The sequence below is a fragment of the Vipera berus genome, assembly GCF_964194415.1.
Source record: "Vipera berus genome assembly, chromosome: W".
NCBI classification, from domain to species: Eukaryota; Metazoa; Chordata; class Lepidosauria; order Squamata; family Viperidae; genus Vipera; species Vipera berus.
Genome location: NC_138210.1, coordinates 71995185 through 72022159, shown reverse-complemented (window position 1 = coordinate 72022159; position 26975 = coordinate 71995185). Strand labels below are relative to the sequence as shown.

Sequence of the window (26975 nt, the reverse complement as noted above, 5' to 3'; positions counted from 1 at the left end):
CTGTCTTAACAACCATTGGTTTTCTTACCTGCGAGGGAAGTAAAGGTAAAAAGAAAAAAAAAGATCTATCTCAATACGCCTTTCTGAGCCGTGATCGAATCAGCGGGAACGTCACTATAGAAGCCCGCCTCCCCGAGGCAGACAATCCAATCGGCGCCCGAGATTTTCCCTTCGGGTCCCTCCCTCTTTTGACACGCTTCATCTTCCCTCCTCATCTTTTCAGCCAATCCGCGGTTCGGACGCCCCTGCGCACGCGTGCTGCGCCCCCTCGCGAGGCGAAGGAGAAGGGGAGGGGTACGGTCCTGGAGGGAGCAGCGTCCGCCGCCATCTTAGAATCGCTGCTGCTCCTGCTTCGTTTGCCGCCGCGTCTGAGGAGGGAGCGAAGCCCTTCGGAGGCCGACGGGACGGACAAAATCGCCGCGGTCTAGCGGCCAAAAGGGAGGGGGAGGTGGGTGAGTGACTTAGTGGGTGAAAAAGAACCCAAAACAGCCAGGCCTCCGGCGGTCGAAACGACGAACGGATAGTGGCGGTGACGTCACGCCGCGGACGGTGACGTCAAACGGGGGCTTAGAATTTCCATCAGGGCTCCGAAAGAGGTGGGGGGGGGGAGAGAGAAGAGGCGCAGCTGCCGAAAGGGGCGTGGTTTCGGTGGGAGGGCGTGGCCTGCTCCCCCGTCCGGTACCTTTCGGCCTTTCTTTCCCGGAAGTGCGTTTTGGGGGAGGGGGGGCTGTTCGTCTTCAGGGCAGGTAGGTGACAAGATGGAGCCTTGGGGAAGGCAGGGAGCCGGGGAACATGGCGCAGAGGGTGCCCTGGTCCATGTGGCGCTGTTTTTTCTACCCACAGGCGCTGGGGCTGCGGTGTGCCGGTGGTTCGTTGCCTTAGTCGGGGCGAGGCAAGGAGGAAAGGAGGAGAGGGAGAGCGAGAGAGGTAGGTTGCCATCATTGGGCCCATCGGATAAAGGCAGTGATTCTCAGCTGGAAGACGTAGGGACTTCGACTCCCATCATTCCCCAGCCTGTATGGCTGCCTGGGCGATTCTGGGAGTTGAAGGCCAGACAACAATCTTCAGGACCCCCTCCCATCCCCGTTCCCCAGGGTGGGGAATTCTGGGAGTTGAAGGCCAGACATCTTCCAAGTTGCCAAGGTTGAGAAACCGCTGGGATAAGGAATAAGCCACAGCCCTTTCAGGCTGAGGGGTGGGGGAAGTGGGTTAGAAATCTGCTGAAAGGCCTTGTGTTAAATGGGATGGAATTTCAGAATAACTGAATAACAAAGAGTTGGAAGAGGCCTTGGAGGTCTCCCTAGTCCAGGGGTCGGCAACCTCGGCTCTTTTATGACTCGTGGAATTCAACTCCCAGAATTCCTGAGCCAGCTATGCTGGCTCAGGAATTCTGGGAGTTGAAGTCCACGAGTCATAAAAGAGCCGAGGTTGCCAACCCCTGCCCTAGTCCAACCCTCTGCTCAGACTTGCAATAATGGAATTGGAATGTTCTTTTTATTGGCCAAGTGTGATCGGACACACAAGGAAAACCCGGCCTAAACTAAACTAAAGGAGACCCTGAATCGGTGCTTCTCAACCTTGACTTTTTTTAAGGGGAATGGGCTTCAACTCCCAGAATTCCCCAGCCATCTATGCTGGCTGGGAAATTCTGGCTGGGAGTTGGAAGTCCAATCATCTTAAAAGTCACTAAGGTTGAGTCACTGCCCTAGACCATTTCAGACAAAAGGTTGCTTAGTATAGCCTTGCCTTGATTTATTCCTTGGCCTGGCCCTTGCTTGGGGTCTTCCTTTGCAGGTTTGTTTAATAGAGCTGATTTCCAGATGAATTATTCCCTGATAAAGCTTCCTCGAGGAAAAAACATTTCTACCTCAAGGGGGGAAAAAACCCCCATAGTTCAGTTGCCTTTTGAAAAATGCACCTTTGAGACAACCATGACCTGGATGACTGAGAATCTTCGTAGACGTTTATTTTCGGTGAATTTGAGATCTTAGCAGGGCGAAATTGCCCTGATTTATGCTGTGCTTATGCCCAGAAGAGTGGTCACCTGCCATCTTTGCAGGCCCTGTGAAACTCTATTTATGTCATTTTTGTTTTTGAATTGGATAATGAGCGAATTAGACTCTTCAGTAAACATGGAATAAGAGAGTCTAAAGGCATGGAGGTGGCTTAGAGCAGGAAAATGAAATTGGTTTCAAGCCTGTTTTTAGAAATCTAGAAGCCTGTGTCTTGTTAGAAAAGGCTTGTGGTAAGAGATTATCTGGCTTTGCATGTGTGACTTCTTCAAACAAAGCCTAGTAAACAAGGAAGTTGTGTGGATATGCTGTAGTGCAGATCCTTCATAATAATAATAAAAGCAGTGGGTTTGGGTGAGTGTGTTATTATACTATGGGATTACAAAATCTATTTTTGTTTTCAGATTTCAAAAAGGATTCTTAACTGCCACTTGGAACAAAAAGATCTTGGGAAAGGGAGGTAGCAAGGTGAAATTTTAATAACAATTGGAGGTTTAGGAAGTTCCAGCTTTTTTTCCCCCCCAAAAGTGAATGTTGGGAATATTTCTGATCTATTGGATCTCAAGGCTGTTAAATGTGTTTTGAGAGTGCACTTACTTGCTTTTATTCACAGATCCTAAAATTTGGCAGTGTGGAATTTTGCAAAGTTATAGAATAACCATGAGTGTTGGCAGTGTGGAAATAGGGAGAGAACCTTCTTTGCGTGTTTGTGAGTTTTAAGTAAATAAATCTGAATGTAATGTCCTCTTTGCATAAGGCTCTTATGGGTACCTTGGCATTTCAAAAGGCTTCTTGTGTCTGTGAGCAGCCTTACTCTGTGCAAAGAGCTACAGTTGGCTGATTTCAGCAATCTGCATAGTATTTTTGTTAAGTTTTCCACAATTTGCATGACTTAAACTAGGAACCATCAATGGTGAACCTTTCTGCTTATGAGCCTGTAAGTTAAAAATTTTTGTGTTCCCCACGCCTGCTGGTTGGAAAATTTTAAAACTCATTTGTACTGTTTGCTTTTCCAGTAGAATGTTACAGTGTGTGCTTCCAGAGCTCTAGTTGTTTAAAAAAAAACTAGGGCAATATATGTTCTTTATTGCTAGATATTGTCAGGGTTGTTTTTGTTTTTTGGCTTGGTTAAATTGTTAGGAAATGAAAAGGGGTTATTTGGTTGAATTTCCCACTTACATTCCAGTAAATTTCCTTTTATTTTGGAATAAGTAGTAACTCAAGTCCTTTCCTGGGTAACAACAGAGTGCAAAAAACATCAGAGTAGATGTATAGTTGCTGATAACTTCTAAAGCAGTTCCATTACAGTTATGCTGATATATTCTTACTTTAGAAATAAGGATGAACAGTCTTGGGACTTTGCTGGAAGGAAGAATATAAAGGGTTTGCCCCTGGAAATTCAGATAAGCTTTTTAGAAACTTACATGTGCTTATATAGAGCAACTTGCAAATGATAGCTAGCTCCTTTATCGAAGATCGTGTCTGTAAGGATTACTGGTAGGTGGGTGGCTTGGCTCTCTTTCGGAAAGAAAAATTCAAGGAAAGCAAGGCAGGAGGAGAGAGAACTAGACATGCATTGGCAGCTGAAATTTAACGGTGCCTATGATGAATTTATGAGTATAGTCAAGGCTATGGTCTTCCCAGTTGCAATGTATGGCTGTGAAAGTTGGACCATAAGAAAGGTTGAGCACCAAAGAATTGAGGCCTTTGAACTATGGTGCTGGAGAAGACTCCTGCGAGTCCCTTGGACTGCAAGGCGATCAAACCGGTCAGTCCTAGAGGAGATCAACCCTGACTGCTCTTTAGAAGGCCAGATCCTGAAGTTGAAACTCAAATACTTTGGCCACCTAATGAGAAGGAAGGACTCACTGGAGAAGAGCCTAATGCTGGGAAAGGTTGAGGGCAAGAGAAGAAGGGGACGACAGAGAATGAGGTGGCTGGATGGAGTCACTGAAGCAGTAGGCGTGAGCCTAAATGGACTCCAGAAAATGGTAGAGGACAGGAAGGCCTGGAGGAACGTTGTCCATAGGGTCGCGATGGGTCGGACACGACTTCGCAACTAACAACAACAACAAATGTTGAAAAGGTTCCGCGAAAGACGCGGAAATAAACGGACCGATTCCTTCTGCTGACAACATTTTGGAGCAGCGGTTTTCAACCTGTGGGCCACCAGGCCGTCACAGGAGGTCCACGGAGGCTTGAAGAAATGTGACAATTTAAATCTTAAGTCTTTGGGGCGGGGTCCGTGGCCACAAAAGCAATTTAAAGGGGGGGTCCATGGTGAAGAAAAGATTGAGAACTGCTGTTTTGGAGAATGCCTCCCCCTCCCCCCCCTTAAACTTGTTTCAGGAAGGTATTTTAAATGCCTTGTTCTGTTCTTCTAATATGAGCCTCGCTTTAGTGCTCTGGTACTTAAGGCTCACGGTACAACTTCGATTTCTCATCCTCAGCTACTAAAAAGCTAGCAGCGGGAGGATAGAAAAAGTTTAAGAAAGGGCCAGAATTGTTGTGAAATCTTCCTGGGAGTGAAAAGAGGATAGTTTTGCTCCTGTTTCGGGTTGGTGAAACCCGTTACGTTTATGCCACTGGTGATCCTGCGGGTTGTAAACGTTTACAACTAGGATTGAGCCAAATGGGACAACTCTAAAAGGTAAAGGTTTCCCCGCACGTGCGTGCTAGTCGGTTCCGACTCTAGGGGCCGATGCTCATCTCAGTTTCAAAGCCAAAGATCCAGCACTTGTCCGAGGACGTCTCCACGGTCACGTGGCCAGCATGACTAGACGCCAAAGGCGCACGGAACGCTGTTACCTTCCCACCGGAGTGGTCCCTATTTTTCTACTTGCATTTTTTACGTGCTTTCGAACTGCTAGGTTGGCAGAAGCTGGGACGAGTAACAGGTGCTCACTCTGCTACGCGGCACTCGGGATTCGACCCGCCAAACTGCCGACCTTCTGATCGACAAGCTCAGCGTCCTAACCCACTGAGCCACCGCGTCCCTTGGGGCAACTCTAGAATTTTCCGTTTTGCCCACAGGATGGCAAGGTCCAGAAGGGCTGCGTAGCATTCCCAATTTTTCTCAGAATTTGTGGATTCCTAGCTCCCAGAATTGGTGGGAGTTGAAGGCTAGGGCATGCTGAGAATTGAAATCCACGTATCTCCGAAAAGTTGCTAAAATTGAGAAATGCTGCATTCCCAAATCGTCAAGCTTTGCAAGCTCTACTTAGATTCCAAAGTTCTGTGAAAGTAACTGCATGTTTGACTAAAGTTATGGGCGCCTGAAGTGTTATTGCAGGATATTGTGTTTCTCCCCCCCCCCAGCCAAAAAGCTGGGATTCATTTTTTTTTTTCTTTCCCCTCCTCCTTCTCCCTTTCTCATCTCTCTTTCCTTCCTTCCTTTCTTTCTTTCTTTCTTTCTTTCTTTCTTTCTTTCTTTCTTTCTTTCTTTCTTTTTCTTTCTCCTTTTTCTCTTTCCTTCTTTTAAACATGTTTATAAAATGCCTCTTTTTCTCTCTCTTTAAGTTAACACTTCATGCTTGAAAATAGATGAATATTTGATTGCAGTATTGTGGCAAACCATTTGAACCAGAATTGTAAAACTCATTTACAAATCAACTTTTAAAAAAAAGAATGATAATGTGGCTTTTAGGATTTCTTAGCTACTGATAGATAGCACAGATTTTTTTCCTACTCTTTCCCTTCATCTTTCCATCCAAACATTTTCTAGGACTTTCTTCTCCAGTCTGTTGATTTTAAAAAAAAACTGGATTTGAATGCCGATCTGGCCATCTCCTTCAGAAGCAAGTTATGCTCGCAAAATACTTTTAAGTTATAGTTCTACCTTAACCCAGTGGAGAAACAAACATTTGAATGAAATAGAGCTGGAAGGGACCCTGGAGGTCTTCTAGTCCAGCCCCCTGCTCAAGCAGGAGAACCTTTACCATCTCAGACAAGGGACTGTCCCAGCCTCTTCTTAAAAATCTCCAGCGATGGAGCGCCCATGATTTCTGGCGGCAAGCTGTTCCACTGGTTTAATTGTCCTTGCTGTCGGGAAGTTTCTCCTTAATTCCAGGTTGCTTCTTCTTCTCTCTGGTCGAGTTTCCATTTGCTCGTCCTTGACAATCTGAGGGGTTTTGAAATAGGAGGTCTCTTAGGATGGCCTGGAGTACAGATATGTCTGTGAGCAAAGCAGAGAAAATAGAAGCAAAGGCCAATTGTTATAAATTACGGTTTCCTTTATGTAAAAAGTTGATGGATAATTAATTTGAAAGCGGGGGTGGGTGGGTGGGGGGGTGGGGGTTGTTCTTTGCTGGATACGCTATCCAGAGGATTCCAGAAAGGGGTTTTTAGAGCACAATTCCATTCCAGAGTGTAGAACTTTTTTGTCTCCAGGCAACTTATATGGCCCCAGCTCCTGTTCTATATTCCACTTCTCAGAGCCATTCTGGCCTCCCCTTCTTCTTCCAGGCTGTGACCAGCTCCTTTGCCTGCTAGACCCGCTTCTCCACCAGCGGCTCCTGTGCCTCTGGGTGGTGGGGAGCCCACCCATTTGGGCCAGCCATGGATCCGGCGTTCCCCCATCCATCCCGGGATCCTGTGAGTATCCAGCCTTCTTTCCCTTTCGTTTGGAGAAGATGGCATGGTGGGTTAGGGTTATTAGCCTCTGACCTTCTTGTTTCTTAACTCTTCTCATTCATAGACCCAAGAAGATGGCATGGCCTCAGACGACTTTGACATCGTGATAGAGGCTATGTTGGAGGCCCCGTACAAGAAAGAGGAGGTGAGGAACGAGAGATTACAAATCAGAAAGGTGCTCAACCTGTGGGAAAGTATTACTACTACTTTGTATTTTGCCAGGGATCCAGAGATAAGTTCATAGCAGTTTGCCGCAGCCAGCCGCTGCTTTTGTGTTTGCTTCTGGCTATGCCGACTCCCATGAATTGTGGGGGAGGGGGGGAACTGTGGGGAAAACGAAAGTAAGGGCTGTATCTCTTGGAGATGCTGCCTCAAGGCCACCCAGCTGGAAGAAGCAGGGGGACCGCATACCAAACTGCGCTTGGACTGTTAGGAAAACATCATGCCTGAACCTAATGGGTTACAACACTGGGGGAGGAGCAATGAGAGATAGTTAAGGGACGGAAAAAGTAGAACTTAGGGATTTGGGGGCACGGTCTTGGCTTTGCAATACTCCAATCCACTTGACCTCTAATACAGAGGTCCCCAACCTTTCGGGCACCAGGGACCGGTTCCGTGGAGAGAGGTTTTTCCCACGTGGTTTTGTGTGCTGGCGGCATCCCGCAGATGGGGCTTTGTTTGTGCGGCCCGGTTGCTGGCATGCCGCAGCCCGGTACCGATCCACAGGCCAGGGGTTGGGGGACCCCCTGCTCTAATAAAACTATACCTTTCTCAACAAACGGAGTCAAGGATCATTTCTGTTTAGAGGTGGTAAGTTGTGGCAGGTCTGACACCCATGTAATTCAAGATGGTTTTCAAAATATTGGTCAGTGTCCTTTCTTAGCAGAAAAAGAAAAGGTATAGAAAGGTATGTCAGGAATTTGTATAAAGTTAAAATAAGGTGGCTGGCTGTCCCTTTTCTGCTGAATTAAGCCTCCAGTAGGTGTTCCTAGGCGTAGCTTATGCCTCCTAGACCAGGGCTTTTCAACCTTTTCACCCACTGGACCACTTTTAGGATATGGCAACATCCGAGTACCACCAGTTGCCTAGCAAGGTGTCAAAAACTTGATGACCCCCCCCAAAAAAGGAAAAAAGTGATGAAGTACAGGTAGTCCTCAATTTACAACAGTTTCGCTTAGTGACTGAAGTTACAATGGCACTGAAAAAAGTGCCTCCCAAGCCACAGCCGAGCAAGACACCTGCCTGCCCGCCCGGCGGCGCTCTTCCTCATGTCCGAGGTTTTCATTGTTGTGAGCAATTTTCTTGAGGATTGGCAGTGGGGGTGGGGTGGCGGGTGTTTGGTTTTTATTCCTCCCCCCCATCTGCTGGATGGTTGCAGCAGGTTTTGGTCACTTCACATGACCCTGGGACACTGTGACCGTCATAAATATGAATCAGTTGCCAAGCATCTGAATGTAAATCACAAGACCCTGGAGATGCTGCAACATTCCAGCTGATTGGCGCTTCTTCTGGGCTCAGCAGAAGCGCCGGGATCAGCGCTGAGCTCCAGCCGGAGCCTGGCGCTTCCGCTGAGCCCTGACAGCCCTGCAGCTCCAGCCGTCTCTCGCTCAGGCTTGTGCAGTGCTGCCACCGGTTCAGCTCCTTCCCATCCCCCGCTACCACTTTTCTAGGATGGTTGTGTACCACCTGCCAGGTGCCAATGTACCACAGGTGGTACCTGTACCACTGGTTGAAAAGCCCTGTCCTAGACACCCCATCTCGCCTCGAAGAAGGGCAAATCTCTCTTGGAGTCTGACACAGGATGAAGAGGAAGGCAGAGGGTGGGTGGGGATCCCACTCCCAGTGTTGCTGGTCTCCATTTACTTGGGAGTCCGTCTTACGACCGCAGTTGAGCCCCCACCTTTCTGTGGCTAAGCAAAACGGTTGTTAAGTGAGTTTTGCTCCATTTGACAACAATCTGGCTTCCCCGTTTGACTTGGCTGGTCAGAAGGTCACAAAAGGACTCCAATGACCCTGGGCTGCAGCTGTCACGAACCAGTCGCCAACATTTTGATCACATGGCCACGGGAATGCCGTGGCAGATATAAGTGTGAAACACGATCAAAACTCACTTTTGGGGTGCTGTTGTGACTTTGAATGGTCACTAAGTGAATGCTTGTAAGTTGAGGGCTACCCGGAATGGAAACATAAGTGTCCCCTTTTTTCATTGTTCGCCGCTTGCGCCAGCCTCATTCTCGCAGTCCCTGTAACTATTTAGTCCCGAGTCTGTGTTGTGCAGAATATTGTGTTTTAAAGATGATCATCACTCCAGTCTCAAATGACGTTTCAATCTGTGTTAATCCAGCTCTAAACTCTTATATGTTAATATTTATTGGAGACAGTCTCTCAGCTGTCCTCCTCGTTCTCTGCATTCTCAGTAACGAAAAATGCAAACGTTGAGAGGTGACGTGGGGTGTGTGATGTCTTTAGTTGGGCCAAAGTGACTGGATAGTTCAATCTTTTTTTTTTTGCTTCTAAAAATTAGGACTGAAATTCTAAGGAACACATGAAAAAATGGAGGATGCCCTTTGGAGGTTAGAGTTCAGGATTCCGCCCTCCGCATTTGCAAATGACAGTTGAAGCCTGCTGATTAGCATTCTCTCTCGGGGGTCACTTTGCACCTCTAGCTAGCAAAAAATCAGGCTGTGGGTTGATACAGGTTTTAAGTGCAAAAAGGGGATCGTCTTTCCGTGCCTGCCTCCTCTTGGTGCCTCTTTCCTGCTGAATCCACTCTTGTATTTGTTCCAGGCCCAGCCAGGACCCTCAAAGCCACCAGCTGACCCCCCCACAGCCCAGGTAATGTCCAAAAACGGACGGGGTGGAGATATGAGAGGGAGCTGGAGGACTACACTCTATAACTGTGGTGGCGAACCTATGGCACAGTTGGCACGCAGAGCCCGCTCTGTGGGCACGTGCGCCATCGCCCCAGTCTTAGGCCTTCAGCTGGGTTTTATAAAAAAATTTCGCTTTAGGTCTCTGCCGCTGTGTGCAAAAAAAAAAAAGAGGTTCAATCAATTTCAACTTCTCACGGGGAAAAAAAAAGTCTTGCAAAGTTGGAATTGATTGATTGAACTTTTTAGTCCCACCTAGTCTGCCGTTACCACCACAGCCAGGCCCACCGGGCACCCGACGATACATAATTGGGTTTTTGGATTGTAGTTTGGGCACTCGGTCTCTAAAAGGTTCGCCATCACTGCTCTATAAACTCCTTTCTCCCTTAGCCTTCGCAGGAGGAGCAAGGAAAAGAAACGAAGAAGGACAGCGCCCCCAGCAGCAGCAACGGGGAAAGCAGCAGGTGAGCTGCAGAGGCTTTGCGGATCCCCCTTTGCTTCTCCCTCCTTCCCTCCCTGTGTCGGAGTGACTCTCATTGCTGCCTTGCTTCCTCCCTCACAGCAAAAAGAAGAAGAGTAGGAGTCGTAGCAAGAGCCGAGACCACAGACACAGGTAGGGATGGTCCTAGAGAGAGATCACAGAGGAAGTGGGCAGGCCCAGGCTGGGGTTGGTGCAGAAGCAGAGGTGTGTGTGTGTGTGTGTGTGTGTGTGTGTGTGTGTGTGTGTGTGTTTCCCCACGTAGGGAAGCTGGCACAGGGCCTTTGAAAAGTGGGGTGGGATGGGGGATCATGGCATGTCAGCTGCCACCTTAACGCTTGTTTGTTGCTTTGCCACGAACTCTGGGGATGGGTGATGCTTAGGGGAAAGCGAAAGTAATAGCTGTATGTCCCTGAGATGCTGCCTCAAGGTCACCCGGCTGGGAGAAGAAAGCAGCTGCATGCCACAGCCTACGCTTGAACTCACCTTTCTGAAAACCTCTTGCTTAAATCTGATTGGTCATTTGGGGGTGGGGGGGTGTGAGCGATGGGAGGCAGTTAAAGGAGGGAAAAGTTGAATTTAGGGATTTTGGCAGGTGACTCTCAGGTCCGGCTATATGCATTGCTGCGATACGCTTTCTAATGAAAGTTACATCTTCTGAACAAATGTTTAGAGGTTTTAAGTGCTGGCAGGTCTCACGTGGAAGGTGAGGAGTCAAAAGAAAGGCAGGTTATTTCGGTGTTGCTTGCAGGTAGTCCTCAATTTACGACTGGTTGCTTAGCAACTATTTGAAGTTACAACAAACCTGCAAAAATTTAAGACCTAGATTCGAAATTCCAAACTTTTTGGACGGGGGGCCCTCTGCAGTCACACGACTAAGCTTCCAGCACTTTCAAACACAGCCTCGTTCATGGCTGTGTGTAGTGTCCCACGGTCAGCAGGGATGAGGATTGCAGGCTGACTCTGACCACTGCCAGCAGTTCGATCCTGACCGGCTCAAGGTTGAATCAGCCTTCCACCCTTCTGAGGTCGGTAAAATGAGGACCCAGATTGTTGGGGGCAATAGGCTGAGTCTGTAAACAGCTCAGAGAGCGCTGTAAAGCACTGTGAAGCGGTATATAAGTCTTCAGGGCTACCGCTATTGGCATTCTGATTTTTTGGCAAAACCATGCCCTTAGAGAACCCTATTACTGCTGCTCCTGCTAAAAAAAAATAAAAAAATAAAATCTGGTTGCTCACATGATCACTTTGCAACCCCTTGTGACATGGCAGCTGTAATTTGCAGCCTCCCATCTAGTGGTGGGATTCACATACGTGAACAACCGGTTCTTTTGTGGATGCCGCTTCTGGAAGTCCATTCCGGGCCTGGGCAACAAAAAAATTAGCTACCAGTTCTGCTAAAGTAGTGCGAACCAGCTGAACCGCTGGTTGTATGTTGCTTTTTTTTTTTTTACCATTGTTGCTGCGGCTGTTGATTTGAAAACTCCCGTAAATAAATGGAGAGACTGTCGGGATCTTTCCAGAGTTTGTGGTTGGTCAAAGGGCTGTTCCGCTTTTGAGGCTTTCCGATTTTTTTTTTCCTCCTGCTGGGCTAAATAGAGAATTGGTTCCCTCAGCAATCCAGTTACAGGGGAAAATAGCAAAAGACACACACACACACACACACACACACACACACACACGATGCGCAAATCGGATATGCTTGTCTTCCTAGCCGTAGTCGGGACCGAGACCGTCATCGCAGACGCAGCCGAGATCGCCGCAGCCGTCACCGGAGCAGAAGCCGCCATCGGAGCCGCAGTCGGGATCGTAGGCGGGCCAGCCGATCTCGGAGCCGAGAGCGCCGACGGGAGGAAAGAGTCCGCTACCGCAGCCCACCTCCCCCCGGGTAAGCCATCCAAAAGCTCGGCCGAGACCATAGTGTGGTTCTCCCAAAACTGAAAGAATGAAAGCTCAGTTTTACTACGAAGAATGGTTGAAGTAACTGGGTAGGCCTGGTCTAACCTTTCTGAAAACCTCTTGCTTAAATCTGGATAACCTGTTCTTTGGAATTCCTTATCTGGCTGATCCGAAGCCATTTTAAAGGATCCATTTTTCGAAAAGGGCCGAAACGTCTTTACCACAGCCAGTACTGTTGATGGGACAGAACAAATTGTTTTGTTTCTAAGGATTACACAGGTAGTCCTTGACTTACGATGAAGACCAGGTTCAAAGTTCTGGCGGTCGGGCTTCCTCTGCAGTCACGTGACTGAACTCGGGGCATTTGGCAACACGGCCAGATTTACAGTCGTTGGCAGCACCCTGTGGTCACCCGACCATGTTTTACAACAGTTTTGCCGAAAACTGGCATTTCCAGTTTTTGGCAAACCACCCCCACCCCCCGCATCCATAGCAAAGCCTCGATTTGCTTAATGACCGCTGCAAAAAACAACGTAAAACCGAGACAGTCATTTAACCAACCTGTTTTTTAACAACCATTATGTCATATGACTGTAATGGGCAGGCTGTAATGCGATGATGAGCAAGGCAAATTGTGCTGCGTCACCCGTGCTGCGATTGTGGGGCCGCTGCTGAAGGTTGCGATCTGGGCTTGTGTTGTGTTTCTCTGCAGGCGACGGTTTGGACACAGCAAGAGTCCCTTGTTCAGAGAGAAAAGCCCCCTCCGGTGAGTAGCGCAACTAGGGAGTAACTGAGAGGACTCGTCACGTGCCACGTCTCTTTTCCCGGGCATCCGTTCCGTGTCTGGATCACCCCTCTTGTCTCCAACAGGGAACCCCTGGGCAGCTTGAGCCCCGAAGAGCGTGATGCCCGCACCGTGTTCTGCATGCAACTGGCTGCCCGTATCCGCCCTCGAGACCTTGAGGATTTTTTCTCTGCTGTTGGCAAGGTCAGGTCCCCTTCCCTTCTTACTTGGCCCCAAGCAAGGGCTTCTGGCCCATTCTGGTGCTTACTTCCCACCAACCTAGTTAGCACAGTCCATGATTGCAGTTAAGCGGAGTAGTAGATACCTCAGTCTCTGGTTTTATCCCTGATTTGGCTAGTGGTTAAGGCACTGGCTTAGGAACCTGGAGACCGTGACTTCTACCGTGTTTCTCTGAAAGTAAGGCCTACACCAACAATAAGCCCTAGCTTGATTTTGGGGGGGTGGGCCTAATATAAGCCCTAGTTTTGGGGCGAGGCACACACCTAAAAATCAAGCTAGGGCAGGGATGGGGGTGTGGAGCTGCCCCACCCGCCCCGCACCCACTTACGTTGGAGCCAGGCCTCTCCTCACTAGCCCACTTCTTCTAAGGCCTCTTCTGCAGCCAGGCCTGCATTTCTCAGTCCCGGGGCTTTCCGGAAGGCCTGTGCAGCCAAGAACCGAGCTATGGGTTCAATCCATAGCTTGGTTCTGCAAGACCTCAGCCGAGCACCAAGCTATGGATTGGATCCATAGCTCGGTACTCGGCTGCTTAGGCCTGTAAAACGCAGGCCTGAATGCAGCTGCACAACTTTGGCCCCAGAAGAAGTGGACCGGCTGGGTGGGGCTGTTGGTGCCGGAGGTGAGGTAAGGCCTACCCTGAAAATAATACCTGGTGCCTCTTTTGGAGGCAAAAAAAATAAAATAAGACCCAGTCTTATATTCGGGGAAACACAGTAGTTCCATCTTAGACACAAAAACTGGGTGTGTCTGGTTGAATCACCAGGAGACAGTGAATTCTAGTCCCACCTTAGGCAGGAAAGCCAGCAGGTTGACTTTGGACCAATCACACACACTCAACCTAATCCATCGCATAAGGTTGTTTTTGTGGGAAGAAATAATGCCTGCGTTCTCTGCCTTAAGTTATTTATAAAAAGAATAAAGCTGAGGTAAAACATCTAATAAATAAAAAGAACAAAGGAGACCCAAGCACAAAATGTTTGGCACCTAGGACTCTTCCGGTAATGTTCTCCTGAACTGTCACTTTGGCCAGGTGCGTGACGTACGGATCATCTCTGACCGAAATTCCCGCCGCTCGAAAGGCATCGCTTACGTCGAGTTTTGTGAGATACAGTCGGTGCCGCTGGCCATCGGGCTGACGGGGCAACGCCTCCTGGGCGTGCCCATTATCGTTCAGGCTTCCCAGGTTTGAAACATTTTATTTTTTTAAAAAAATTTAAAATCTGCGGTAGGGGTCTTCAAACTTGGCCCTTTTAGGACTTGTGGACTTCAACTCCCAGAATTCCTCAGCCAACGTGCCTGGCTGAGGAAATCTGGGAGTTGAAGTCCACAAGCAGGGGCCTTCAAACTTGGCCCTTTTAGGACGTGTGGACTTCAACTCCCAGAATTTCTCTGCCAGGCATGTTGGCTGAGGAATTCTGGGAGTTGAAGTCCACAAGCAAGGGCCTTCAAACTTGGCCCTTTTATGACTTGTGGAGTTCAACTTCCAGAATTCCTCAGCCAGGCGTGCAAAGAAATGAAGGAAGGAAGGGCAGAAGACAGGAATGCGATTTTTTAAATGCACATTAAAAATAATAATACAGGTGGGATAGAAAGTACGATTTGTGGGATTGCGAACAGAGCAAGCCAAAGGGAAGACGGAATCTCCCATGATTAGGTTGAGCAGAGTCAGGAATCCTTAATTTTTATTTATTTATTTTTTTTAACAACGCTTAATCTCCGTGGCTCTTTTCTGCCTGCTGTTCACCCGCACACAAAACAGGTGTCAAAAACCTTCAAACTGCGGCCGTCTTCACTACGTTTTTTTCGTTTGCCTACAGCAACGGGAAGGGGGAGATGCTTGCTTCTGGTTTAGTCATAACAATAACTTTCCTGTGGGAACCAAGGTCAAGCTGTCTACATTTTGGCGGGCTGGAGCTGGCGCATTGGTTAGAAAGCCCTGCCAAAGTAGTTAATTGGGGATTGTGATTTATGACATTTATGAATTTGTCCCCCAGTCTAGGCAACTGGACTTTTTGTTTTTTTTTCCTTTGAAGCCCTTTCACTTCTCATCCACGGAGCTTCCCCGGTTCATCTTGCATTGCTGAAGAACTGAAGAAGCATCTCGGATGAGAAGCGAAACGTCTTCACAAAGAAAAAGAGGGTCCAGTTGTCTTTTTTGAAAAAGCATCTTTGGGACAACCATGACTCAAACTTGGCAACTTTATGACTTGTGGACCTCCACTCCCAGAATTCCGGCTGGCTGAGGAATTCTGGGAGTTGAAGTCCACGAGTCTTTAAAAGTTGCCAAGTTTGAAGACCCTTCCCTAAATATTCATGGGCCCTGCAAATGGAATTTGTTCTCTCATTGTTTTTGGCCAGACGTGGGGTTGCAGGTAGTCCTCGATTCACGACCGCAGTCGAGCCCAACGTTTATTTACGTCGCTATGTGAAACATTTGTTAAATGAGTCTTGCCTCAGTTTTTTACGACCTCCCTTGCTCCAGTTGTTAAGCGAGCCGCTGCAGTTGGTAAATTTAGTTAACACGGTTCAGGGAATCTGGCTTTTCCCCCGTTGACTTTTGCTTGTCAGAAGGGTGGCGGAAAGCGATCCCACGACTCGGGGACACCGCCACCACCACCACCGTCATAAATACGAACCCGTCGGCGAGCCTCTGAATTTCTGATCACGCGGCCGCAGGCATGCGGCCATGTTCTAAGCACGAGAAACGGCCTCTTCCCCCCCTCGTGACGTCGTAACTTCGGGTGCTAAATGAAAACCGTTGCAAATCGAGGACTACCTTTAAAAAATAAACAATGGGTTATTCCTGGCTGTTTTTGACACCCACACCCCTCCCAATTTGTGACCTTAGGCGGAGAAGAACAGGCTGGCAGCCATGGCTAACAACCTTCAGAAAGGCAGCGGGGGTCCCATGCGGCTCTACGTCGGTTCTCTTCACTGCAACATCACCAAAGAGATGCTGCGGGGGATCTTTGAGCCCTTTGGCAAGGTAGGGTCGGAGGAGGACACAGAAAAGGGTGTGTGGGGTGCGTGTGTGTATTTGTGTTGATCCTGAAGCCCCAAGGGCACGGCCTTGGCTTTATAACTGGGGCCGCCACCTCTTCTCCTCCGCAGATTGACAGCATTGTGCTAATGCGGGACCAGGATACTGGACAGTCCAAAGGCTACGGCTTCATCACCGTAAGTTGGGGGTGGATTTTCTCCGCACGGGGCAGAGCGGAAATTGGCCTCGGCTCTTCTTTACCAAGACACAGGCACCTGCAACGTAACAGAATCACAGAGTTGGAAGGGACCTTGGAGGTCTTCTAGTCCAACCCCCCCCTCCTCCCACTCAGGATTCCATTTGAGACAAGTGGCTGTCCAGTCTCTTCTTAAAAACTGTCCAGTGTTGGAACATTCACAACTTCTGGAGGCAGGTGGTTCCACTGGTTAATTGTTCTAACTGTCAGAAAATTTCTCCTTAGTTCTAGGTTGCTTCTCTCCTTGATTAGTTTCCATCCGTTGCCTTCAGGCGCTTTCGAGAATAGCTTGACTCCCTCTTCTTTGGGGCAGCCCCTGAGATACTGGACCACTGCTATCGTGTCCCCCCTCGTCCTTCTCTTCATTAAACTAGACATACCCAATTTCAGCAACCGTTCCCTATATGTTTTAGCCTCTCAAGTCCCCTAATCATCTTAGATGCTCTTCCCAGAGTCTCAGCATCTTTTTTACGCTGTGGTGACCAAAACTGGACGCAGTACATGTGTAAAAGGTTTACAGTTGAATAAAAATAATAGAATAACAAGAAACCCTAGACCATTTCAGACAAATGGTTGTCTAATCTCTTCTTAAAAACCTCCAGTGTTGGAGCACCCATAACTTCTGGAGGCAGGTGGTTCCACTGGTTAATAGTTCTCACCGTTAGGAAATTTCTCCTCGGTTCCAGGTTGCTTCTCTCCTTGATTAGTTTCCATCCGTTGCTTCTTGTCCTGCCTTCGGGTGCTGTGGAGAATAGGTTGCCCCCCCCCCATTTCTGGCAGCCCCTCAAATATTGGAAGCCCGTTATCATGCTCCTTTCTCCAGTTTGCAGAAGCAGAATGTGCCCGCCGTGCCCTGGAACAGCTGAACGGTTTCGAGTTGGCTGGACGGCCCATGCGGGTCGGACAGGTCACCGAACGGCTGGACGGCACCACCGACATCACTTTTCCTGATGGGGCTGATGAGCCTGACCGGTCAGCTCTGAACTTGGGGACCACCGGCTCCCAGCTGCAACTAATGGCAAAACTGGCCGAAGGTGAGGCACCCTGGTTGAAATTTGGAGGCCGGGGGATGGATTCGGTTTACATTTGGGAAGGCCCAGTAGCAATGGGGTTACCGTATTTTTCGGACCATAAGACGCACCTGACCATAAGACGCACCTTGTTTCTAGAGCAGGAAAACAAGAAAAAAACTATTCTGAACCAAATAGTACCGGTATACTAGGGAGGAAGGAGGGGAGAGAGAGAGAAGGAAGGAAGGAAGGAAGGAAGGAAGGAAGGAAGGAAGGAAGGAAGGAAGGAAGGAAGGAAGGAAGAAAGAAAAAGAAAGAGAAAGAAAGAAAGAAAGAGAAAGGAGGAAGGAAGGAAGAAAGAAAGGGAGGATGGAGGGAGCAAGGAAGAGAGAGAGAAGGAAGGAAGGGAGAAGGAAGAAAGAGAGAAGGAAGGAAGAAAGAAAGGGAGGGAGGGAGGAAGAAAGAGAGAAAGAAAGAAAGGGAGGTACCGGTAGTTTCTTTTCCCTGAATAGGTTTTCTAAGATGCCGAAGCAATTTCAAACAATTAGCAGTATTATCTTGCAAATGGGAAATCACTTCCAATAAACTTCGCAGAGAAACCTGCAGGGACGACTCCTCACGGCTTTGCTGGGGCAAGTCGCCTATGAGGTTTAGTTCAGCAAAAACTATTTCTTTAGCAGCGAGGTAAAAGAAAGAAAATGTGCGCGCGCAGGGAGGGGGAGGCAGTCAGAAGGCATGGCAGGCACGTCCGTATTTCCTCCCCTGCCGACCAATCACACGGGCGGGGCGGAGAATTCCACGTCTTCATTCAATCACGTCTCTCCAATGGAGCTGATGGACTGCGTTGACTGAACAGGAGACAAGTGTTTTCGCTTACCTTCGGCCCATAAGACGCACCTCGTTTTTCCACCCACTTTTGGGAGGGGAAAAGTGCGTCTTATGGTCCGAAAAATACGGTAATTCCTTTCTGGATCATAGAGGTATATTTTAGGAAGCATGTTTGGCAGAATAACGGAATTGGATTGTGTGTGTGTGTGTGTGTGTGTGATGAAGTCTGTGTGGAAGAGAAGGAGGGACAGAAAATTGCACAAAAAAGTGACGTTTGACCAATTGGCCAAACAGGGCTGTGTCTTTTTTTATTACAATTTTTATTAATTTTCCAACTTTACATCAAAATATCAAAATGTTTTAGAAAGCAACGTGGTGATTGGGTAAACAATAGTCCAGTACCAAAATCATTTGTGCCTATCTCAGGTTAGAACATCTAACATTTTCCTCTCTTGTTTCCCACAATTACTATGTCACAATCAAGTTACTACAATTCTAGTTATAGCACAGTCAGTTAAGATATTTATCAGTATATTTTTAGTTATAGTTGTTGTGTCCTGTTTTTTTAAAATTTTAGCCATTTTCAATTACAGTGCTCCAATTTAGCCTTTAAGATCCATAGTATTTAAGTTTCGGGTGACCCAAATTTCCCCTACTTCATTAAATAATAGTTGAACAGGACTGTGTCTTGATCTGGTGTGGAAGGCAACTGCATAGATCCAATCTGGGTCTGTCACCAGAACCAGAGATTTTTGTCTTTTGAGCTTTTGGACTTGTCCAAACTTTTCTCTACGGGATTATGTGTGCTTTGGGCTATTCTGATGCTTTGTATTCATGTGGTACCGTCCTACTGGTTGGTTGGTGTGTTGATGGCCAGCGATTGGCTGTTGTTTCCTTGTGCTGTCAACTCCTCGGCCCCTAAGTACTTAATAAGCTGGTGGCAAATCAGCACTCCTATTGACTGACAAGGGGCCCATTTCCCAGGCTTCAATCATTTCCCTGGCTGTTTTTGTCTCTGCTCGGCCAACAATCTCAGTAGCTGCGAAATTGTATGTCCTTGTTCACTGCAGTGTGAGGCTACCAATGAGTTCCAATCTCCCTGTCTGGCCATTCGCTCATGTTCTTGTAATCTGGCGGTTAGCTTCCTCCCCATTTGTCCTACATAAGGTGCAATCCCCCTTATCAGGTACTCAATTTTGCAGCTACTAGGATTGTTGGCCGAGCAGGGACAAAAACAGCCAGGGAAATGTTCAAATCCTGCAATATTATCCCGGGACGCCTAGATTTGCCTTCATTCAGAATGGCATCAAATAACAGTCAGCGCCAGAACGTCTCCGTGGCCTTAAAGATGGAAGCTGTAATAGTACATCTTCCCAGCCATAATTTTGGGAGGACCAAAGAGACGATGGCCCTGTGTGTGCAGGTAGTCCTCTACTTACAACAGCTCCCATAAGTCACGGCCCGAATGCTCCCTCCCCTCGGGAAGAGGGTGGTCTTTTTTCACTGCCCCGAGTGCGGCAGCCTCATTCTTCCCTCCCCAAAGGTCTTGTCTTGTGTTTGCCCCACACAGCAGGTTCTGCGATCCCACTGTCGACCACAGCAGCAGCTCAGGCTGCTTTGCAGCTGAACGGAGCGATACCTTTGGGAGCCCTGAATCCGGCTGCCCTGACAGGTAAGATTTTTAGGGGGTGGGGGGGACCCAGGAGCAATTGGGAGTGGTCCTGAGGACAGGTGACTCAGTGTGTGTCAAACGCGGCAACTTTTAAGATGGTTGGACTTCAATTCCCAAGCCAGCTGGGGGATTCTGGGAGTTGAAGCCCGCCCATCTTAAAGTTTGCCAGCTGGGGAATTCTGGGAGTTGACATCCACCCATCTTAAATGTTTGCCAGCTGGAGAATTCTGGGAGTTGAACTCCACCCATCTTAAAGTTTGTGGGCTTGGGGATTCTGGGAGTTGAAGTCCACCCATCTTAAAGTTTGCTGGCTGAGGAATTCTGGGAGTTGAAGCCCACCCATCTTAAAAGTTAGCCAGCTGGAGAATTCTGGGAGTTGAACTCCACCCATCTTAAAGTTTGTGGGCTTGGGGATTCTGGGAGTTGAAGTCCACCCATCTTAAAGTTTGCTGGCTGAGGAATTCTGGGAGTTGAAGCCCACCCATCTTAAAAGTTAGCCAACTGGAGAATTCTGGGAGTTGAACTCCACCCATCTTAAAGTTTGTGGGCTTGGGGATTCTGGGAGTTGAAGTCCACCCATCTTAAAAGTTTGCCAGCTGGGGGATTCTGGGAGTTGGACTCCACCCATCTTAAATGTTTGCCGGCTGAGGGATTCTGGGAGTTGAAGTCTCTCCACATTGTAAAGTCACCAGCTTGCGTAAACTAATCTAGTGAATGTTTCTCCAGACTGCTGCTTGGCATTACACCAAATATCTCCTTTTAGCATCTTTTTTTTTTCCTTCCCCTCCTACGGGAAATTATTCCTGGGTTCCTAACGCTTTATCTTTCTCTCACCCCTACAGCTCTTAGCCCAGCGTTGAATCTGGCTTCACAGACACTGGCCTCCCAGTGCTTCCAGCTTACAGGCCTCTTCAGTCCCCAAACAATGTAAGTCGCTAAAACAGCAACGTCTAGGGTGTGTGTGTGTGTGTGTGTGTGTGTGTGTGTGTGTGTGTGTGTGTGTTTGGCAGGAAAGAAGTCTTTGCTTGGGGGGGGGGAGGAAAGAAGATTTTTCACCTGCGTTACGTTCCAAATTTGACAATGCAGACCTTTTACAACCTAACTTTAAGATCTGTAAGTCGACCCAGGGTGGATTTTTGCCAAACGGGATACCTGAAAACTCAAGGTCTTCTCTGCCTCGTTCCCTACCCCCCCACCCCGCAAAAAAAAAATATCTGAGCCAGGCGACCCTTGAACCCCAAAGTTCCCCACGGCCCTTCGATTTTCTGTGAGCAGTTTTACAAGACAAAATGGCTTACCCGCGAAGACCTTGGTGCTCTCCGAGCTGGGTTGTTTTCTTGCAGACGTTCCGTGACCCAACTAGTTAACATCACCAGTGCTAGCAGGGAGTTGGGTTTGTGGAGTAGAGGAGGAGGAGGAACAAAAGGTGGAGGAGGAGGAGGAGGTGGCAAGGAGGAGGACCGTGGGATCCTTGGTGCTCTCTGAACCTGGTTGTTTTCTTGCAGATGTTTCATGACCCAACTAGGTAACATCATCAGTGCTAGCAGGGAGTTGGGTTTGTGGAGTATAGGAGGAGTAGGAACAAAAGGTGGAGGAGGAGGAGGAGGTGGAAAGGAGGAGGAGGACCGTGGGATCCTTAGTGCTCAATGAATTTGGTTGCTTTCTTGCAGACGTTTCATGACCCAACTAGGTAACATCACCAGTGCTAGCAGGGAGTGGGGTTTGTGGAGTAGAGGAGGAGGAACAAAAGGTGGAGGAGGAGGAGTAGGTGGAAAGGAGGAGGAGGACCGTGGGGTCCTTGGTGCTCTCTGAACTTGGCTGCTTTCTTGCAGATGTTTCATGACCCAACTAGGTAACATCACCAGTGCTAGCAGGGAGTGGGGTTTGTGGAGTAGAGGAGGAGGAGGAGGAGGAGGAACAGAAGGTGGAGGAGGAGGAGTAGGTGGAAAGGAGGAGGAGGACCGTGGGGTCCTTGGTGCTCTCTGAACTTGGCTGCTTTCTTGCAGATGTTTCATGACCCAACTAGGTAACAGTGCTAGCAGGGAGGTGGGTTTGTGGAGTAGAGGAGGAGGAGGAACAAAAGGTGGAGGAGGAGAAGGAGGTAGAAAGGAGGAGGAGGACCGTGGGATCCTTGGTGCTCACTGAACTTGGTTGCTTTCTTGCAGATGTTTCATGACCCAACTAGGTAACATCGCCAGTGCTAGCAGGGAGTTGGGTTTGTGGAGTAGAGGAGGAGGAGGAACAAAAGGTGGAGGAGGAGGAGTAGGTGGCAAGGAGGAGGACCGTGGGGTCCTTGGTGCTCTCTGAACTTGGCTGCTTTCTTGCATATGTTTCATGACCCAACTAGGTAACAGTGCTAGCAGGGAGTTGGGTTTGTGGAGTAGAGGAGGAGGAGGAACAAAAGGTGGTGGAGGAGAAGGAGGTAGAAAGGAGGAGGAGGACCGTGGGATCCTTGGTGCTCTCTGAACTTGGTTGCTTTCTTGCAGATGTTTCATGACCCAACTAGGTAACATCATCAGTGCTAGCAGGGAGTGGGGTTTGTGGAGTAGAGGAGGAGGAGGAGGAACAAAAGGTGGTGGAGGAGGAGTAGGTGGAAAGGAGGAGGAGGACCGTGGGATCCTTGGTGCTCTCTGAACCTGGTTGTTTTCTTGCAGATGTTTCATGACCCAAGTAGGTAACATCATCAGTGCTAGCAGGGAGTTGGGTTTGTGGAGTAGAGGAGGAGTAGGAACAAAAGGTGGAGGAGGAGGAGGAGGTGGAAAGGAGGAGGAGGACCGTGGGATCCTTAGTGCTCAATGAATTTGGTTGCTTTCTTGCAGACGTTTCATGACCCAACTAGGTAACATCACCAGTGCTAGCAGGGAGTGGGGTTTGTGGAGTAGAGGAGGAGGAACAAAAGGTGGAGGAGGAGGAGTAGGTGGAAAGGAGGAGGAGGACCGTGGGGTCCTTGGTGCTCTCTGAACTTGGCTGCTTTCTTGCAGATGTTTCATGACCCAACTAGGTAACAGTGCTAGCAGGGAGTTGGGTTTGTGGAGTAGAGGAGGAGTAGGAACAAAAGGAGGAGGAGGAGGAGTAGGTGGCAAGGAGGAAGACCGTGGGATCCTTAGTGCTCAATGAATTTGATTGCTTTCTTGCAGACGTTTCGTGACCCAACTAGGTAACATCATCAGTGCTAGCAGGGAGTGGGGTTTGCAGGAGGAGGACGACTGTGGGGTCCCTGGTGCACTCTGATCTTGCTTCTAGGAAGTTTCATGACCCAGCTAGCTGACATCAGTGGTAGTAGGGAGTTTGCAAAGTGGAGGACGGAGGGGGGGGGGAAATTCAGAGGTGAAGGACTCCTTGGTGCTTCTGAACTTGGCTGCTTTCTTGCAGACGTTTCATGACCCAACTAGGTAACACCATCGGTCTAGAAAGGAGTTGGGTTTGTGGAGTGGAGAAAGAGGAGGAGGAGGAGGAGGAGGAGGAGGAGGAGGAGGAGGGATGATGGGACTGCGAGGTCCTTGGTGCTCTCTTAAACCCGACTGCTGTCTTTTAGACATTTCATGACCCAACTAGGTAACGTCATCCGTCTAGCAGGGAGTGGCCTTTATTCTCGTTTTTACAGCTCGCCCTCGGCTTACAGCCACAATTGAGCCCAGGACTCAATTTCTCAATTCTCAATTTGAGAAATTTGTCGGCTGAATTTTTTGCCCCATTTTACGACTCTGCCCGCACCCGTTAAGTGAATCGCTGCAGTTGTTCAATGAGGCACACGGTTGTTAAAACGAATCCGGCTTCCCCGTTGACTTTGCTTGTCAGAAGGACGCAGAAGGGGGGAATCGCAGGATTAAACCCACCACCACCACCACCCCGGGACACCGCGGCCGTTGTAAATATGAAGCGGTCGTCAAGCATCCGAGTGTAACTCACGTGACCCAGGGGGAATGCCGCAGACGGCCGCAAGTGTGAAAAACGGCCCCAAGTCCCTCTTTTTTTCCCTCCCCCCAAGGCCGTCGTAACCTTGGTCACTAAAGGAAGCGTCGTAAGTCCGGGGACAACCGGTATCTCCTGCTGGCTTGTCCTGGGGAAGCGGTCTGAGCGACCGGCCATGCAGATTCTCCAGCGCCCAGACTCCTTCCTCGGCCCGTTAAATTCCCTCCCGGCCCTTGGAAGTTTCCCCCTCCGCCCTAGGGCGAAATCGCGAGTGGGAAACCCCAACCGCGCTGGGAGGGACCTCAGGAGGTCATCCAGTCCAGCCCCCCCTTCCCTGCTGAGTGGGGAGGCCGAGGCGTAGAGAGCAGGGAGTGGGAGAAGGACCTTGGGGAGGGAGGGACCTCGGGAGGTCATCCAGTCCAGCCCCACCCCTTCCCTGCTGAGTGGGGAGGCCGAGGCGTCGAGAGAAGGGAGTGGGAGAAGGACCTCGGGGAGGGACCTCGGGAGGTCATCCAGTCCAGCCCCCCCCTTCCCTGCTGAGTGGGGAGGCCGAGGCGTAGAGAGCAGGGAGTGGGAGAAGGACCTTGGGGAGGGACCTCGGGAGGTCATCCAGTCCAGCCCCACCCCTTCCCTGCTGAGTGGGGAGGCCGAGGCGTCGAGAGAAGGGAGTGGGAGAAGGACCTCGGGGAGGGACCTCGGGAGGTCATCCAGTCCAGCCCCCCCCTTCCCTGCTGAGTGGGGAGGCCGAGGCGTAGAGACAAGGGAGTGGGAGAAGGACCTTGGGGAGGGACCTCGGGAGGTCATCCAGTCCAGCCCCCCCCTTCCCTGCTGAGTGGGGAGGCCGAGGCGTCGAGAGAAGGGAGTGGGAGAAGGACCTCGGGGAGGGACCTCGGGAGGTCATCCAGTCCAGCCCCCCCTTCCCTGCTGAGTGGGGAGGCCGAGGCGTCGAGAGAAGGGAGTGGGAGAAGGACCTTGGGGAGGGACCTCGGGAGGTCATCCAGTCCAGCCCCACCCCTTCCCTGCTGAGTGGGGAGGCCGAGGCGTCGAGAGAAGGGAGTGGGAGAAGGACCTCGGGGAGGGACCTCGGGAGGTCATCCAGTCCAGCCCCCCCCTTCCCTGCTGAGCGGGGAGGCCGAGGCGTAGAGACAAGGGAGTGGGAGAAGGACCTTGGGGAGGGAGGGAGGGAGGGAGGGAAGGAAGGAAGGAAGGAAGGAAACGGGGCCGTGTGGAGAGGAAGATTGCTAACCTCTCTTTATTTTCCCCTTATTTTGCAGGTAAGGCCCGATCCGGTCTCTCTCCCAACCCCCCCCCCCAACTTCACCCTTCCGGCCCTTCCTCTCCCAGGGAGCTCGGAAAGGAGGGGGGGCGGAAATAATCATCTCCACACCGTTAACAGCCTCATCCGGACAACCTTTTTCTCTCTCCCCCACCCCCGAATTGGATTCCAAAGCTGGGGGACGGACTTTGAAGGAACGGATCTCTCTCTCTCTCTTTGGGGGGGGGGCGGGAGAGGAAGAAAATCCTTCTGAACACGAACTCTGATTTTATTCCGAATTTCCCTCCCGCCGAGTGCTGGGGAGGAGGAAGAAGCTTGTATTCTGAAACACCCCCCCCCCTTTCTCTCTCCCCTCCCTCCCTCCCTCCCTCCCACCCACCCTCCCCCTCCTCAAGCCGTAATTGGAGGAGGGTGCACTATCCCCCTGGGAGGAGCTCCTCCTCTCCCCCCCCCCAAGAGATGGAATTGCAGCTTCTCTTGCTTGGTGGGCTTCGGAGGGCCAGGAAGACCCTTGGCTCCATCCCTCCCTCCCCTCCCTCTTTTTCTCTCTCTCTCTCTCTTTTTCTCCTCCTCCTTCTCACCCTCTGCTCTCGGATCAGGCTGCTGGATGGCTTTGGGCGGTCCTGGCAGCCGAGACGGGATCCGTGCGTGCGTGTGTTTGTGCGCGCGCACGCACGTTGTACATAGACCGGAGAGGCGCGCAAGCCAGCGTGTGGGTGGGAGGCCCGCGCGGTGTATATCTCTTCCCCGTTTTCCCACTCCCCACCGCCCCCCCCCTCCTCGATCTGTACCCATGGGGATGTTTGGGTGTTTCCCCCCCCTTTCTCTCTCTCTCTCTCTCTCTCTCTCTCTCTCTCTCTCTCTCTCTCTCTGTCTCTCTCTCTCTCTCTCTCGACGCTCGTCTCCCCTTCTTGGTGTCTCCCCGTTCTTCTCCGGCTGCACCCCCCTGTCCGTCCCCCCCCCCGTGTCCTCGGAATCCTTCAGAGAGAAACAACCCCGTCCCCTCCTTTTCAGATTTTCAAAGGTGTATTTTGGTTTTTTTTCTTTTTTTTTTCTTTTTATCTCTTTTCGATTTTTCTGTTTTTCTTCTTCTTTTGCTTATAAATGAATAATAAAAGTCACCGAACGGAACCGTGCGTACGACTGCTTTTTTTTTTTCTTTCTTCTTTCTTTCTTTCTTTCTTTTCTTTCTTTCTTTCTTTCTTTCTTCTTTCTTTCTTTCTTTCTTTCTTTCTTTCTTTCTTTCTTTCTTTCTTTCTTCTTCTCTTCTTTCTTTCTTTCTTTCTTTCTTTCTTTCTTTCTTTCTTTCTTTCTTTCTTTCTTTCTTTCTTTCTTTCTTTCTTTCTTTCTTTCTTTCTTTCTTTCTTTCTTTCCTCCCCCCCCCAAGGAGCGGGAAAGAGTTTCTCCTGAAAAGAGAGGGGGGGAAAAACACCTTTAGGACGAGGGTAAAAGTGTTTGGAGAGGGAAGGGTTTTTCCTCGACATCCGAGAGTCCGTGCAAGAAAGGAAAGCAGTCCTCAGTTCCTTACTTTGATCAGCGTTTTCCAAATCAATCTGTCTGTCTATATCTGTGTATCTGTCCGTCTTTATATCTATCTGCCTTATCTATTTATCTCTTATCATCTGTCTTATCTATCATTTGCCTATCTGTATCTATCTATCTATATCTTATCATCTGCCTATCTGTCTCTTATCCTATCTATCATTTGCCTCTGCCTATCTGCCTCTTATCTATCATCTGCCTATCTGTCTTATCCTATCTGTCTTATCTAATCATTTGCCTCTGCCTATCTGTCTCTTAGGGACGCGGTGTGGCTCAATGGGTTAGGACGCTGAGCTTGTCGATCAGAAGGTCGGCAGTTTGGCGGGTTGAATCCCGAGTGCCGCGTAACAGAGTGAGCGCCTGTGACTCGTCCCAGCTTCTGCCAACCTAGCAGTTCGAAAGCATGTAAAAAAAAATGCAAGTAGAAAAATAGGGACCACTACGGTGGGAAGGTAGCAGCGTTCCGTGCGCCTTTGCCATCTAGTCATGCCGGCCACATGACCACGGAGACGTCCTCGGACGTCTGGCTGGCTCTTCGGCTTTGAAACGGAGATGAGCACCGGCCCCTAGAGTCGGAAACGACT

General features: G+C 49.5%; 1 protein-coding gene and 1 long non-coding RNA gene across 5 annotated transcripts; one reads left to right on the top strand and one right to left on the bottom strand.

Moving 5' to 3' along the window:
- Positions 1 to 291: 291 nt before the first annotated feature.
- Positions 292 to 25980, top strand: LOC308676561 (putative RNA-binding protein 23; the record flags this gene model as incomplete). Of its 4 annotated transcripts, none has more annotated exons than XM_081342436.1 (17): positions 292 to 452; positions 844 to 927; positions 6477 to 6605; positions 6709 to 6789; positions 9432 to 9479; positions 9905 to 9978; positions 10077 to 10127; positions 11707 to 11880; positions 12604 to 12657; positions 12762 to 12879; positions 13946 to 14098; positions 15764 to 15901; positions 16027 to 16092; positions 16975 to 17185; positions 19560 to 19661; positions 20504 to 20588; positions 24848 to 25980. In XM_081342436.1, the coding sequence occupies exons 3-17, from the start codon at positions 6570 to 6572 to the stop codon at positions 24849 to 24851; spliced, it is 1395 nt and encodes a 464-aa protein (XP_081198562.1). In that variant the 5' UTR covers positions 292 to 452; positions 844 to 927; positions 6477 to 6569. The 4 variants fall into 4 exon arrangements, with proteins under 4 accessions (XP_081198562.1, XP_081198563.1, XP_081198564.1 ...); XM_081342437.1 differs by having other exon boundaries at positions 299 to 448; XM_081342435.1 differs by lacking the exon at positions 292 to 452 and having other exon boundaries at positions 526 to 927.
- Positions 23642 to 24822, bottom strand: LOC308676562. The gene is made up of 2 exons (XR_014028320.1): positions 24060 to 24822; positions 23642 to 23957 (listed from the first exon to the last, which is right to left on the bottom strand). It is a non-coding gene; the product is annotated as an uncharacterized lncRNA (long non-coding RNA).
- Positions 25981 to 26975: the final 995 nt, after the last annotated feature.